The sequence below is a fragment of the Zosterops lateralis genome (genome assembly GCF_965231275.1).
Source record: "Zosterops lateralis genome assembly, chromosome: 27".
NCBI classification, from domain to species: Eukaryota; Metazoa; Chordata; class Aves; order Passeriformes; family Zosteropidae; genus Zosterops; species Zosterops lateralis.
The window spans coordinates 5,509,321-5,525,248 of record NC_139787.1 but is presented as its reverse complement, the minus strand read 5'-3'; the positions used below and the strand labels follow the sequence as shown (position 1 = coordinate 5,525,248).

Here is a 15,928-nt window from a genome sequence, read left to right as displayed (position 1 = left end):
CTCCAGGAATCCAGGAGGATCCAGAGCCAGACAGACCAGTGCTTAACCCAAGGGATTCTGAAGCATTCCATTAGGTGTTTGCCTTCATCTGGAAAACAGTGACTGACTTGGACACATCTTCCCCAAAGTTTTTCCATATCCCCTCCAAAGGCCCTGAGAACTGGGATTGCTCTGGAGGAGAGAAGGGTTTGGGGTGACCTAATTGTGACGTTCTAGTACCTGAAGGGAACTCACATGAAAGATGGGGCAAAGCTATGTGCAAGAGCCTGGAGTCACAGGACAAGGGGGAATGGGTTCAGATTGAAAGGGAGTAGGTATAGATTTGATATTGGGCAGAAATTCCTCCCTGTGAGGGTGGGGAGACCCTGGCACAGGGTACCCAGAGCAGCTGTGGCTGTTCCTGGATCCCTGGAAGTGTCCAAGGCCAGTTTGGATGGGGCTTGGAGCACCTTGAGATCATGGAAGGTGTCCCTGCCCAGGGCAGAGGGTGAAATGAGAAGAGCTTCAAGGTCAATTCTAACGCAAACCATTGTGTGATTCTATTATTCTTTTTCATGAATATTAGGAGGTTAAATAGTATTTTAGGATTTCACAGGTATGAATTACTGTGTGAATTGGGTTTTGTACAGTGTGTCGATGATTTCTATTAACAAATAGTGATGAGGATGCCTTTATGTTAGACACTGTTTCTGTATTGCCCTAGTCCATCTCCATCTAAACTTCAGTGGGATCAAAAGAAAGTTATGTGTTTAAGCTTTATTTTAGGCAAATGGCAATGGATAATAGATCTGGAAAGAATAAAGGCCAAAATTTTGTCTAGACACTAGAAAAGAAGTCACGAAATTTTCTTGGGAGTCATGGGATTTTGCTGGCCACAGATTCCTTAAGGCAACTAAGTCTCTGGCTGAGGCAACCAAGAACAAAGAGATAGAATCCATTGCCCATGCAATGGATTGTTCTTGGTGCCTTTGTGCTTTCCCTGTGCCAGTGAGGGCTGGAATTAACACCAGGCACTGACACGGTGTGACGTTTATCAAGGGCAAGTGCTGGATTCTGCATCTGGGAAAGGGCAACCCTGGATGTACAGACAGGGAAGGGAAGGAGAGGCTGGGGAAGGATCTGGGATCCTGGTTTGTGGCTGGCTGACTCTGGGTCACAGCGTGTCCTGGCAGCCCAAAGGGTCACCATGTCCTAAAAGGGGGATCAGGCCCAGCATTGCTGGCTGGGTGAAGGAAAGGATTGTCCTGCTCTGCTGTGGGCTGGAGCGGGCTCACTCTCAATCCTGTGGGCAGTTTTGGTGATGTAAGAAGGACATGAAGCCATTAGAGAGTATCCAGAGGAGGCCATGAGGTTGGTGAAGGGTCTGGAGGGGACATAAGAGGAGCGGCTGAGAGCACTTGGTCTGTCCAGCTGGAGGAGACTGAGAGGAGACCTCAGCACCTTCCTCACAAAGGGCAGCTCCCTGTGACCAGGGACAGGACCCCAGGGAATGGCTGGATATCAGAAGATATTCTCCCCCCAGAGGGTGCTGGGCACTGCCCAGGCTCCCCAGGCAACAGGCACAGCTCCAGGGCTGTCAGAGCCCCAGGAGTGTTTGGACAGGGCTCTGAGGGATGCACAGGCTAGGGCTGTTGGGGTGTCTGTTCAGGGCCAGGGGTTGCAATGGATGCTCCCTGTGGGTCCTTCGCACCTCAGAACACTGCACAACTCCCTCATCCCTCACAGACGGGGCAGGAGCTGCGCATGCGCGGCTTGCGCGCGGCGCGGGCTGAGGGCGGGCCCCGCCCCCTGCGTTTGCGCACGGCCCCTCGGCAGCGCCCGCTGAGGGCGAGGGCGGGAAAGGGCGCCCTGAGGGTGCGCGGGCGGTTCGTTCATCTCCTTTCCTCTCGCCTGACGTTCTCCTGCAGTTTTTTCCTCGATTATCTCTCAATTTACCCACACTTCACCTCGCCCTCACCGCCGAGGTTTTGTTGCCCGTTGCCCCGCGCTGCTGTGTAGTATTCTGTCTTCGCGCTTTCATCCTCCGCTTGCCTCAGTTTCCCCTGAGGAAGCAGGTGTTTTCTGGGCTGAGGCTGCTGGGAAGCGGCTCCTTCCTCACAGTGGGACTCGCGTGCTGTGGTCGGGAGGGTTTATGGAGGATTGCTGAGGGGGAGCTCGGTGCCCTTCGGCATCCGGAGCTCACTTGTAACTTGGGAAAGGTGTTTTCTACGGCCTCAGGCGTGGGCGCATTTGATATTCTTGAATTGAGGGGAGGGCTTGTGTTCAGTCAGGCTCGGGGTAGTAAGGGTTCTGTTTCTCCCATACTCGTTTAAATTACAGATGAAAACAACTCAAGACTGAGGGTGTTTGAAATGTGGGGGGTCTTTTCATGGGGTCTTTTGAAAATCCCGTAGGTTGGGTGCCAGTTAGCGCTGAAGGGCATTACCTTTAGAGGTTCAGGTTTCATATAAATCCAGATATAAATGTTCTAATTATTGCATTCTGTAGCCTCAGGGGAGGCCTGTGCTGCTGTGAAAATCAAGAATCTGATACTGGGGATGTTTAGAGCAACTGTCCTGCTCCTTTTTGCGAAAACTACAGGTTTGTTGGAGCTGGAAAATTGTGCAGGAGGTGTTTGTAAAAAATCCAGGAAATGCCCTGGAGAAGCTGGAGAGCTGCAGGCTGTGCTTGCTGCCCTTCTCCTCATTCAGGTGCTAATGTAGGTGTTTCATTGACAGGCACAGGAGTCTCTGCAGAATGGCAACTGCTCAGAAGCAAAGGAATTCTGTGGTACGGTTTTGTTTGTGTATTTCAGTGCAGTACTGGGGAAAATGGGGGAGTTTTGGCTGGAATAATGCAGCCAGGTGCTCTGTGATATTTCTTCATGTGAAAATAGTAGGCTAATTCAGTCTTTTAATTATTAATAAAGAATATATAGAAAAAAATAGAAAATAATCTGAGCTTTGTTGTTACGCAGTTGGTAGAAACCAGCTATGTCCTACAAATATTGTAACACCAAGTATAAGGAATGTGCTTGACTTTATAAATTACAGAAGTCATACTATTTAATTAAATTAAAATTAATGCATTGAACAGGATTGACACCTGTACGGGTCTGTTGCTGTAGGTTTAATTGGTTTCTTTCTATGGTTTTCAGAGTGCAGTTGTATTTCCCAAGCAAATAGCCACGGAGCAGCAATCTCTGATGCTGGTGAAGAGGCTGCTGGCAGTGGCAGTGTCCTGCATCACGTACCTGAGGGGAATCTTTCCTGAAAGTGCCTACGGAACCAGATACATGGATGGTAACGGGCTGTTTCCATCATAATTTGCACAAGCTGTTGCCATGGAGTTGTTTTTAAAGCCACTTGGTCTTTTTAATGAATGGATGCCATTTTAGCGAGTGTAATGGAAACTTCACTAAGGAATTAAATTTTGCTATTGCTGCTGCTAACTCAGCATTAAAACTGTGCTCACGTTTGTCAGCAATGTTAATTTTAGTCTCTTCTTGATATGCACTTTTAGGAATGAACTTTTCGTTGCACTTTGTTCTAAGTAAATGTGTGTGTGTCTTTTTTGGGTTTTTTTGAGATGTCTGTGTCAAAATTCTGCGGGAAGACAAGAACTGTCCTGGCTCTACCCAGCTGGTGAAGTGGTAGGTTGGTTCCAGCACACAGGTAACATTTCTCACCATGGAAGTGCTCAAAGATTCCTTCCTGGCTGTTTGCAGATACAAGGCAGAAAGTTCTCTTGCTGTGAGCGAGGAGCCCATGTTTCTGTCATAGATGTAACAATCATGTTTCCAGAAAGGTTTTAGGAGAGCATAGATCTGTTTGCAGGGTGACTATACTTTATACTTATTATAAAAATGCTAAATATGTAATACTATGTATTTGTATACTTCATTCTTCTGGGTGCTCATCAGTACTCAAGAGTGCACAGAATCCACAAGTCTAACCAGTAGTTCCTTTCTAGTTGATCAGGAGACTCAAAGACACCATTTTGCATCCTAAATTTAAAGATCCACCTCACAGATTTTGTGAGAGAGTGAGACTGTCAGGCTTCTTGTTCAAAGACAGAGCTTTGCCTGCTTGTGGCTGTGTCACCTGGGGCTGAGCTGCTTGTTCTGGTTTTCTTTCTGCTTACAGTAACTGTGAGGTCTGTTCCTGATGCTCTCCTTGCTTTTAGAAATCTCTGTAAGGCCTTTGCCTCAGTTACACATTCCTGTATTTTGTTACCTTCATTGAGGCTGTTTCCCCCTTTTTCCCACTGTGTACAAGGCGTGGGAGGCATGCTGCACTTCTCCCCTGGCAGTGCTGAGGGCTGGGAGTTGATGTTAAAGGTGCAATCAGCCATGTGCTGCCACAGAGTGAGGGAGGGGAAAAGCTGGAATTTCCTCATGGATCTTGTGTGGGTGAGGAAATGGAAGGGTCGGTGCAGTTCAGCTTCCCCTCACAGCAGTGAGGGCAGTGGAGGGTGACCAGGACAGGCTCCCTGGTTTTGTGGGGAGGGGTGTGGTGTGTGTTGGGAGCTCACAGGTGAGTGGCCTTTCTTGCCCCAGTGTCATGTACACACCAAACCCAGGTTTTGTTTGCTGACTGTAATTGAAAGGAACGTCAGAAAAAACAAAATAAGGCTAAGTTTTGATTCTGTTTGACTGTTGTTTGGGTGTTATATAAAAAGGAAATGGCAACATCTAAATAAAGATAATAACTCCTTTGTGCTTCAGCAATGTTGCTGTTCCACTGAATTACTGATTTATGATGAAATCATGGAATGGTTTGAGTTGGGAGGGACCTTGAAACTCGCCTTCCTTCAACCCTCTGCTATGGGCAGAGACACCTGCAACCAGACCAAATTGCTCACCTGATTAATGAATACACGTGCTGGGAGATGTTTGAAGTATTGCAATATGTTTAAAGTGATAAATGATTTACCTACAGATTATATTTTTAATTATTCTTTCAAGAAGTTTGGGTGATTTGGTGTTACAAAGATAGTCATTGCTTGTATCACTGTTAATAAGGTAGAATAATGGAATAAGTGTTATTTGTTGCTCCAATACAGTAAAAGTAAACACAAGAGTTTCATTTGTGGTGCTATTTGTTTAAGTGAGAATTAGTAGTAGATGGCCAATATTATTTGGTTTTTTGCAGGATGTTAGGATGCTATGATGCCTTGCAGAAGAAATACGTAAGTCCTTCAGTCTCATTTCAGTTGTATTGAAATGTTTCTTTAAGTTCATTATCTGCCAGTGTAGTTGTAGGACTGCTCAGGGAGTAGCTGAGCTCAGTCAGCTGCAGTGTGGGATGCACAGGCATTTCTGCATAAAATTCCTGTAAGCAGCAGCACAGAAACCCAGGGATCTGTAGGTGTTTTCTTCTGCAGCTGAGTCCTCTCCTCCGCAGAAGAGGAGTGAGAAGGGAGAGGCTTTTCTTCCAACAGGCCTTAGTTGCCTGTGTTGGATTCCAGAGCTAGAGAGACAAAGCAGTTTGGCCAGCAGAAATGGGCTGTGAAATATATTAAATGTTCTTTTTTTTCTCTGTTTATGTTCCTGACAGCTGAGACAGATTGTCCTAGCAGTGAGTATCTCTGAAAGGCAGGGATGTGTTTTTGAGGGATATTCTTTGAGGGACCTGCACTTCTCATTCTGATTCCTCTCTTTTCTTCAAAAATACAGGTCTATACCCAGCCAGAAGATCCTCAGGTAAATCTGCTGGAATATCTCATGGAATGACTGATGATAATATGGATATAGTGAAATGTGTGTACAAGCAGGAATATTTAACATGCACATGTCTAAAAACAGGACACCTTGGAATACCAGGTGTAAAAATTACTGGAGTCAGTGGGAATTGCCATGTGTGGAACTGCATTTGAGTATCCAGTGTCAGGTTATTCTCAGGCTGGTGCAAGAAACCAAAATGTCACTGCAGAGTGAGATGTCCATAAAGATGCCTCATCCTCACTCTGCCTAACCAATTTATGGGACTTCTGTGGAAAACACAAAACCCACTGGGTGTCACCACATCTGTTCCATGTGTGAAACATTTTCATAGCGATTGAAACTGGAATATTTTGTGCTAAAAACTTCAGCTGACATTTCAAAATGTTTTATCATGGTGATTCCTGAAAAAGAATCATCATTTTTATTAGCTGACAGTTTTATACATTATTACTGTTAATTGTTACACGATTAGGAGCCTGTATTCAGCACATGTAAGTGGATGAGAGTTGAGCTGTAGTTATTTTCTTTAAAGGTTAATAGGTTACTGAGCAGAGCTGCAGCAGGACTGTTTAGGATTAGTTTAATAATTACTGCCTTTGTTTGCAGACAGTCACAGAGTGTTACCACTTCAAGTTCAAGTACACCCACAATGGCCCACTCCTGGATTTTGGCAGGTACAGCCCCTGGGACTGCTCCATGGCCTTACAGTCCCCTGGACACACCTGAATGTCAGAACTTGGCATTTCATCTGTTTGGTGTTTGCTTTTTAAATTCTGCATTTTGAGACTAATTTTCTCAACATACACTGCTAGCTTAGACTTGCTACACTACAATTAATTATATTGTCTGGTTATGTTTATAACTTTACTATCCACTCAGAAGGTGATGCTCAATGCAGTCTGATACTCTGTGACCAGGATCTTTGAGATATTCCATGTGTGGGGGGTGAAGCTTCACTCCAGATTTACTTAGTTGAAGATAATGGATGTTACATGGATTTTCTCATTTAGCAGAAATTATAGAAAATACACCAAAACCACAATAGAAATATGAGCTGCACTTAGCAAAGCTAAGTTGTGATACATGGCTCAGTCATGGTGGAATTCCCATTGCTCAGATTAAGCTCACTGTGAGGACACTGGGCATCCCCAGCCATGGGGAGGGGATCCCTGGGTTGAAGCTGGCAGAGAGCAGGTTTGGACTGGATGTAATTCAGTAATTCACCCTGTGAGGATGGGCAGGCCCTGGCACAGGGTGCCCAAGAAGCTGTGGCTGCCCCTGGAATCCTGGCAGTGCCCAAGGCCAGGGTGAATGGGGCTTGGAGCAGCCTGGGATAGTGGACAGTGTTACTGCCCATGGCAGGGGTGGGAGGTGCTTTGTGTTCCCTTCTCACCCAAACAGTTGGTGGTTCTATGAAGCTGCTCCAGCCAATTCCTCTCTTCTTCAGAATTTCTTCGTTGTTTAGTTTTTACACTTTTTGGACCAAGCCATAGCTTCACTTCCCCTGTGTCAGCCTGGGAAACTCAAGGAGATGTTCAGGGGCTTTTAATGAGCTCAGGGGGAAGCATTTAAGTGGGACCCCACCAGTTCACCCACTCAGCCCCCATAACTTTGTCTAGAACAAAGGCCCTGCTCAGCTCTCTGTGCTGAGATCAGATCACTTCTGGCAGCAGCTGTGGGCACCCTGTGCTCCTGCTGGAGCTTTGGGGACACAGCACTGCTCCACATCTCCTCCAGACCCTCTTCCACCCCAGAGATTTACTGTTCAGTTCAGAGCTAAAGGGAAATGACTTATTTAAGACAAGTAATTGAAATACAGTTCGTTCATAGTTCTGACAAACTCCTCCCAGCTTCCCTCCTGCATAAAATGCTCATTAAATTAAAAGAGAAAAGGCTGCAGTGCTGCAGACCTTTGGGCTGGGTTTAATTCCTTACCTGTGAAAGGGGTTGTAGTAAACACTGGGATGTGACTCCTGTCCACGCCAGGTTGCCATAGTGGAACAGCACAAATTCATGTCAAGATTAATTTGAAAGTAGATGTGAAGCTACTTCTCTGGCTCCAGCATGGCAGGAAATAACTAGCTGGAGAGGGCTGAGAGGTTTGATCCATCACAGTTCGGGGAATGCTTCCAGGAGACAGGGGCACACAAATAAACAACTGATATGTGCCCTGCTCTGCTGGTCCTTGGGTGCCTCTGCTGTGAGGAGCTGGGGAACAAAGGGAAAGGTTTTAGCATTTGGGTGGGATTTGAGTCAGCTTCTGGTGGAATGGGAGCATGGAAATGTTGGAGCTGGATGCCAAGAATCCCTTGGGCACCAAGTTTATTATCATTACCCATTTGTGTCCAAGTCAGTAGAGTGACTTTATTTAAGGGAAAGCAAGTAGGTAGGACTTCACAGAACTGGGGCTTTCACAAGTACCTCTGTCTTTCAGGTTGGGTATTTAAGCACTGTGTGATGTAGGATAGAGCAGTTGGTGCCAGGTGCCGATCCCTAAACTCTCCTGATGTCCGTGGCTCAGGGTTTGATCTCCCAGGGGGTGGAGAACATGAAGCACTCAGGCAGGGTCAGGAATTGCAGTGTGTGTGGTCTCAGACCTTGGGCAATAAACAGGATGCTTCTCATGTTCATAATCTGTTTAGCAGTTGTCTCTTAATACTAGAAACAGCTGTATCAAAACTAATCTGATCACTCTGTGTGTTTTTAGCAAGGACAAGAAGTCAGACTCCACCATCAGCTGTGCAGACACCAAGAAGGCCAGCATCCTTCTCATCCGCAAGATCTACATCCTGATGCAGAACCTGAGCCCGCTGCCCAACGATGTCTGCCTCACCATGAAACTCCTCTACTATGATGAGGGTACAGTGCTGTGCCACCCTGATTTATCAGCTGTGGTCTGACTCTGGAAAGCAATCCAAAGGAATATTCCAGTGGTTGCTGGGGCTTGTTAAATGAGGTTATTTCATGTGTGGCTGTTTCTCATGATAGTTTTGAATCTCCAAGGGGGAGGTATGTGATCTCACTGCAGGAACACAATCCCGGCACTGATGTCGTTGGATTTGGCTGTGTTTTAAAACACTTGGAGTTTCCCAGGGTATGTTAGGCTATAGCATAAATTCTCAGTCTGGTTCTAGTTCTTGACTGTCCAAATGTCTGGCTCTGCTTTCAGACTGTGTTACTGCCTTACAACGACAAATCAGAGCTTCTGTTTTTTCTCTCTGTACCTACAGTCTCTTCCAAAAAGCTTTAACTGGGTTTTGCCTGTTGTGCAAAGAGAAAAGAACTATGTTCACTCCAAATTGAATATTGATTACTCCCCTCCCCACACGCAGTTTTTTGCAGTAACTCTCTGTATTTAAAGGGGAAAGGAGTTAAAATTAGTTTTGCAAGAACAAGTTTCATTCTAACACATTTAATGAATCTTCTCTGCAGTTACACCCCCTGATTATCAACCTCCAGGGTTCAAGGAGGCCAAGGATGGGGGGCTGATGTTTAATGAGGAGCCCATGTACCTGAATGTGGGGGAAGTGCCAACACCTTTTCACATGCTGAAACTGAAAATTACAACTGAGAAACAGCGCATGGAGAATCTTGATAAGAACATCCTGAAGCAGGGAGAGACTGCTGAGCTTCTCCAGGTGTGTGGAGTGAGCAGAGATGATCCAGAAGAAGAGAGCCAGGACATGAATGTAAGAGCACAGACTTTGTGTTGTGTAGCTTTTTGATTTTTTTTGTGTGGGATATTATCTACAAAAAGGCCATTGTTGTTTCACTGTGTGTAAGCCACAACACCCTCTATTTTCAGACATGGTTAAGCAGGACAATATGTCTTCAATCCATTTTTTCCTTAATTTTACTGCTCCAGTTTTCAGTCTGTCATGAGGAGCAGCAGGGTGAGCAGCAGAGGGACAGCTTGTGCCATGGGGACACTGCTGTGTGTCCTAGCACAGGGCACAGATGGAACCTCTCATCGTCCCATGTCACAACCACTTATTTCAGTTTATTCCACCACAAATCCATCTAATAAGTGTGTCTTTAATCATCTGAGTAGAAGCCTTATTCCTTATGTGTCTGCAGTAAGTGACAGACCTGTTTCTTAATCTAGGAGGATCCTGTCTTGGATAATGAAGTGGAAGATAAGAATCGTGTGAATATTTCAGAAGCTCAAGGTAATATTTGTATAATTTTTCAAATCTTTTGAGTTGTGCCTCTTTCCTGATGTTATTTAAACAAAACCCTCAATTTTCTATATTCAAATTTTCATTATTTTCTTCACATGTATGACTGTCTTTATTTTCTATCAAGGCTTCATTCTGTGAAGCACTTGGTTAACAAATATTAACATGTTAAAACATGATTAACATATTTCTATGTTACTGTTCAAAATTCTGATCTTCTGTTTCATTTTATCACATAAGCTAAATTGAATGGGGTATATATTTAGAAATAAATTTTATTTTTGCTTTTTCTACTATTTTTGTTACTAATAATTACTGATGTATTTAGTTTTTGATAATATTTAGTTTCCACATTAGGCTTGCAGAGGTCTTGTACTGTTGAGCTCATTATTGTTGATCTGGAAGCAGAATACTCTGCAAAAAACAGTGGTCTGGGTCTGTTTGGTTTTCTACAAATTTCAGCTTTTTGGGCTTCAGTTCAGCAGAAATCCCACTTTTAGCCACATTTTCCTCTGCAGTAGCCCAGAATCCCACTGTGCACCCCACACCTTCAGCCTGGGGCTGTGCAGGAGTTCAGAGCTTTTGTGAGTAGAGGAGCTTTTGTGCTCGTGTAGCCCCTGTGAAACACCTCCCAGGGGAGCTGCTCATGGCTCTGGTTTGCTGCTGGTGGTGCTGTAACTTCACCAGACTGTGTTTTATTTTATGAATGATTTTATGTTTGTCCATGCTGCTTCCTGTTTGAGTGCTTTTCCAGCTGATTGTGCTCTGGGGACCTGCTGTCCTTTCCCTCTGTACTGGAGCACATTGATAATTGCAAGTGAACTTTTTTGGCATCCCAGAATAGAATCCCAGAATGGTTTGGGTTGGGAGGCACCTTGAAGCTCATCCAGTGCCACCCCCTGCTGTGGGCAGGGACACCTTCCACTATCCCTGGTGGCTCCAGCCTGGCCTGGGACACTTCAGGGATCCAGGGGCAGCCACAGCTGTTCTGGGCACCCTGTGCCAGAGCCTCCTCATCCTCATAGGGAACAATTCCTTCCCAATACCCCATCTAACCCTGCCCTTTGTCAGGGTAAAGCCATTCCCCCTTCTGTCCTTCCAGGCCCTTGTCCAAAGTCCCTCTTCAGCTCTCCTGGAGCCCCTTTAGGTGCTGGAAGGAGCTCTGATGTCTCCTTGGAGCCTTCTCTTCTGCAGGCTGAACAATCCCAACTCTCTCAGCCTTTCCTTGCAGGAGGACTTTAATAGGTACAAGTTCTAGCAAAGTATTTTTGTTAGTATGAATCACACAAAAATGAGTTTCCTCAAGTGTTTTTCCTAACACCGTCAATAAAATCTGTCAGTAAATAAATAACTGTCCTGGCTCCTCCAGCCCTGGAACGTGCCCTGGAAGCTCCCCACTGCTGGCTTTTAATGAAAGAGCTCCAAGATGTGGACCCAGACTGTCTCCAACTCAAAACATGAGACACCAAATTGTCCTCAGGGATCTCAGGAGCTTCCTTTTCAGATTTTAGATAAATCAGGAGGAAAAGCAGAGGATGGTTTGTGTTCACATTTCCCAGTTTAGCCCAGGGGCCTGAAGACTGAACTTTGCTGCCAAACAAACTGAAGAAGGAATTGCTGCTTGTTGATCTGCTCCTCGTGGAGGGGCTGTGTGGAAGCATCCAGACAATCTGAAACCCATTTTCTGTACAGAAAGCATTTCAAATGTTGGGTTTGGGGTTTTTTGAGAAGTAACTTTGCCAAACCAGCTGCCATTTCTGTGCTGTCCAAAAATAATGGTGGAAATGTGTAGGAAACAGCCCATGTAGATTAGAATTTTTGTCTTGACTATGCTGGTAGGCTGCAGAACTGGAATAACCACATGAAGGTGTGTCTGATTTTTCTAAAAGGTCATAAAAGTTCCAAAACCATGCAAAAATCCAGCCTATTTCTTGCCCTATGGACCTGGCAAATGTTTTATTTACAGGAACTACGGGACACAGGGAAACACATTTGTCACCCTGAAAATCTTCTGTTGTTTCCACAGCTGATGCATGGTCACCTATTCACCATTCCATGCCTTTATCTGTATCCTAGAAAAACAGCATGAATTAGGAACAGCAACCAAAGTGCCTGGAACTGCTTGTTCCCCCTTGGGGCCTGTTCCTGCAGCTGCAGGCAGGGGTGGGGCCTCTGCAGCTGGGATTGCTGGTTGAGGCTGGTGGGTTCAGGAGAGGCAGGGGCTGGGCCAGAGGAGCCCAGACAGTTATTTCCCTGTCCTGCAGCACCAAACAGGCTCCTGAGGCCTCGGGCTTGAATCAAATCCCTTCAGCCAGGGCAGTGTGTGAAGGAGCTGGGGATCAAACTCACTCTTGCCGAGATCCTTTGTGTAAACCTGGGCTACTGCAGTGGGCTGGAGGCTGGGGTAGGAAGTGGCTGAGTTAAAGAATTCAAAGCTTGGTGGAGTTAAGGATGGTCTCTGGTCATAGAGAGCTGGAGCCCTCTGGAAGCAGCTGTTCCCAGCAGCTATTAAGTGTTCTCTGGGGCAGAGCTGGTATTGTTTCCTCTGGGTTGTTCGTGTGCTCTTAACAGCTTTATTTAACTCTCCAACTCTTTCCTTCTTTCAGAAAATAATTCAACTCATGAAGAGGAGGTTGGAGGGATGCAGACTCCTCCCCATGTTTCTAATCCTCAGGTATGAGAACTATGCCCTGTCCCCTTCAGCTTTTACTGGAGCTTCTGTGAAGCTCCTTCCCTCCTCTGAGTGATTCATGGGTAATCTGCTGAAGCCTGATTTCCCACAGTCACTATTTCCAGCAACAAAATTCCTTTACATTTTACTTCCTGGTGTTTCCCAAAACTATTCTAAAGCACTGACAAAAGGCTGTTCCTCTGTAATGCAGTTCTCAAAACAAACAGATGCTGTGACTGTTACTGAGTGAAAAGGGGAATGTAATTTCCATGTTAATAAACTCCTAACAGGAATTTCACTGCTAATTCTGACAAACCAAAGCTTGTTTAAAAGTTGATTAAAACTTAGAAATTCAAGTTTATAACTCAGATTATATCCTCTGCATGTAGAAATTGGTGGCATTTATACATGGAGGACTGCTTCACACAGGTCCTTAAGATTTCTTAAAACAGGATAGCTGCAGGTAAGTGTGAGTGATTTACTGTATAAAACCAGCAGAGCCAGGGCCCTCCAGCACACCCAGCTGTAAAAGCTGTGACTTCCATGGGTTATCACCATTTAAATACTCCCATATTTCAGTTTTGGCTTAGGCACTGCACGGAACAGTGAATGCCCCAGAACTGAGCCCTGCTCTGGTCTCCAGTGTGTGTTTTTTGCTGCTGTCACAAGGCAAAATCTGTTTTCTGGTTTCAGGTTGATCAGTTGACCCGTAAAACATCTGAGTTGATTGTGTCAGAGAGCAGGACAAGAAGTGGAAAGATATTCCAAAGCTGCATTGTTAGTATCAGTTTTTCTTTAGTTCTCATAATTTCTGTTCCAAACAGTGAATAAAACTCTGAGTTTGAATGCATTTGCTATTGACAGAATGAAATTATTATCACTTCCGAAATTCCTATTCAATTCAACACTGTCAAAAAGAATTCTGTCCCAAAGAGTAAGAAGCTGATTCGATGCAGGTAACACAGATTGAGAAAGATTCCTTAGTTTTAGTTGATATCCTCTTGGGAATGCATTTAGCCAAATTCCTGCTGGTTTGATCCATCAGCCAGGGAAGTTTGTGCCAGTACAGATCCCCAGCACAGTTCACCGAGTGCTTCCTTGAGCTTCTATTTAGGAAAATGGGCCAAAATTATCACCTTGCCTCTGTGAGAAAAATCCCTTTTATTTGCTTACTCAGGTCAGTCTGGCAGGCAGTGCTACTTGTGGGGACCCAAATCATTCCCACCTGGCACAGCTGGAGGAGGAGTTGTGTCCAGGCTGGAATTTGACCTTTTGGGCCCCATGTCTGTGCTGCTCCTTCACTGACTGAGCTTGGCAGCTGCAGCTCTGGGAGGCTTTGGGGGCCTTCACCAGGTATTTGGAATATTGGGAATGCTGAGTGAGGGGCAGATCCTCCTCCAAAACCTGTGGGATGAATTTCTGTCTCTTCTTTTACGCAAGAAATTGTTCCCTGTGAGGGTAGGGAGGGGCTGGATGGAATTCCCCGAGAAGCTGTGGCTGCCCCTGGATCCCTGGAAGTGTCCCAGGCCAGCTTGGAACACCCTGGGATGGTGGAAGGTGTCCCTGCCATGGTAAGGGTGGCACTGGATGAGCTCTAAGGTCCCTCCCTGTTTCCAGCCTCTCACGTTCAGTGCTTTTTCTTACTCAGTGATGTGACAAAAACCAAGAAGGTTCTCTTTGCTCACTCTCTCTATCTTTCAAAGGGATTTTACTGAACTTAATAATAAATTTATTAAACAAAACACGATGGCTTTAAATAATCAGAAGCACAGTGGAGCTAAACGTTCATTGTCATCTTTTCATGGGAGAGGCAGAACCAGCACTGAGCTCTCAGGAGGTTGTTGGGTGCTGAGCAACCTCTGCAGGGTCAGTGCCCTCCTGGTGCTGCTCCCTCTCCCAGAGCTGCTCCTGGAATGGGACTGTGCAGGGGAGCAGCCAGCATTGCCTTGGAATCAGGGAATGATTGGATGAAGGGACCTTAAAGCCCACCCAGTGCCACCCCTGCCATGGGCAGGGACAACTTCCACCATCCCAGACTGCTCCAAGCCCTGTCCAGCCTGGCCTTGGGCACTTCCAGGGATGGGGCTGGACACTTTCAGGGATTATCCATGGAATAATCTGTGCCAGGGCCTCCCCACCCTCACAAGGAACTCAGAACCCTCACAACCTCACTATCCCCTCTCTCAGTCTAAACCCATGACTCCTTGTCCTGTGCTGCAGCTCCTGATGGACACAGGAATACATCCCAGCAGGAATACATCCCAGCCTTCAGTTGGTCATTTCTGCCAGGAAATAGTATCCAGATGTTCCTGCAGGCCCAGCACATCTGGGTAGGGTCTGGGGTGTGGCTCTGGATGTGTCAGGTCTCTGTGCTGCTGAGGGTGGGCTGTGCCCTGTTCTGACCCCAGGGAACTCCTGTAATTCCCTGTGTTGGGTTTGTTTTGGCAGGTGCAGCGGGCTGAGCTCTCCTCCAGCCAGGACCTGCTGCCCAAGAGGAGGAAGCTCAGCGAGCCCAAGGACCAGTTTTAGCCGCTCGTCTCTGGCTGTCCCCAGTTCTCCACTCCCATTTGGTTGTTCCCTGTGCCTCTCGGGTTTTAAGGATCTGTTCTGCTCCATTGGCAGTCCCATGGGAGTGTGTTTTAAAGAAGGAAAATGTCAGGAAGTCCAGCTGAAGAATTCCAAACTCATTTTGTGCGGGACCAGAAGTCCTTGGATTTGGGGATTTGTGGGTTGGCTCCAGGTCTGGGTGGTGATGGAGGAGATTCATTCCCCAGCACATGGTTTCACCAGTGCCTTTGGGCTGTGGTTCTGAGCTGAGGAACTCACCCAGAACGTGCCTTGCCCGGTTTTGGGGTGATTTCCAGAGCTTTCCAGAGAGCTGGGTTCTCAGTTACAGGCTGTTACAGTTTTGGGGTTACAGTTTTTGCATTTCCTACTGGGACCGTTGGAGGGGTTGGATGCTTTGCATTTCTTCCAGACCAGAAGCACCATACTCAGGTGAAAAACCAGGTCTCTCCATGCCTTAAATTCCACACTCCCTGCCAGAATGCAGGAATTTCTCATGCCAGGTATCCGTGCCATGAAGAGCTCCGGCAGTGTCTGTTCCAAGGTGTGACAGCACTGGGAGAACCTGGCTGTCCCTAGAAGGATTTATGGCAGGGCTTGGACACGGTGCCAAGTCCTCCTCGAGCACCAAAGTGCCCATTGTCCGGCTGCCGCCCGGGAATGGGACTGAAGCGGTTCCCGCCGGCGCGGGCAGGGACAGCTGAACGTTCCTTGGCGGTTTTGACTCTTCAATTAAGAATGTCTGTTCATCATCAGTCCTCTATTAAACGGTGTTCGCCTTTGGGAGTAGCGTGTTCCGTTACCGGCGGG

General features: G+C 46.3%; 1 protein-coding gene across 12 annotated transcripts; it reads left to right on the top strand.

Moving 5' to 3' along the window:
- Positions 1–1,798: 1,798 nt before the first annotated feature.
- HORMAD1 (HORMA domain containing 1) lies at positions 1,799–15,830 on the top strand. 12 transcript variants are annotated; one of them, XM_083879148.1, is made up of 16 exons: positions 1,810–1,854; positions 2,488–2,580; positions 2,718–2,769; positions 3,137–3,281; positions 3,568–3,631; positions 5,133–5,169; positions 5,538–5,558; positions 5,657–5,683; positions 6,311–6,378; positions 8,412–8,563; positions 9,137–9,393; positions 9,810–9,873; positions 12,489–12,556; positions 13,247–13,330; positions 14,774–14,883; positions 15,002–15,830. In XM_083879148.1, exons 3-16 carry the CDS (start codon positions 2,737–2,739, stop codon positions 15,363–15,365), a joined length of 1,494 nt encoding a protein of 497 aa, XP_083735274.1. In that variant the 5' UTR covers positions 1,810–1,854; positions 2,488–2,580; positions 2,718–2,736; the 3' UTR covers positions 15,366–15,830. The 12 variants fall into 12 exon arrangements, with proteins under 12 accessions (XP_083735277.1, XP_083735274.1, XP_083735272.1 ...); XM_083879146.1 differs by having other exon boundaries at positions 1,817–1,865; XM_083879149.1 differs by lacking the exon at positions 1,810–1,854 and adding an exon at positions 1,862–1,964.
- The last annotated feature ends 98 nt before the right edge of the window (positions 15,831–15,928 follow it).

Bases quoted from the DNA above. Each gene is read 5' to 3' on its own strand.
- HORMAD1 (XM_083879151.1), top strand. From the start codon at position 2,737: ATGGCAACTGCTCAGAAGCAAAGGAATTCTGTG. The intron at 9,874-12,488 runs GTAATATTTGTA...TCCTTCTTTCAG, and splicing joins GAATATTTCAGAAGCTCAAG to AAAATAATTCAACTCATGAA. The intron at 12,557-13,246 runs GTATGAGAACTA...TTCTGGTTTCAG, and splicing joins CCCATGTTTCTAATCCTCAG to GTTGATCAGTTGACCCGTAA.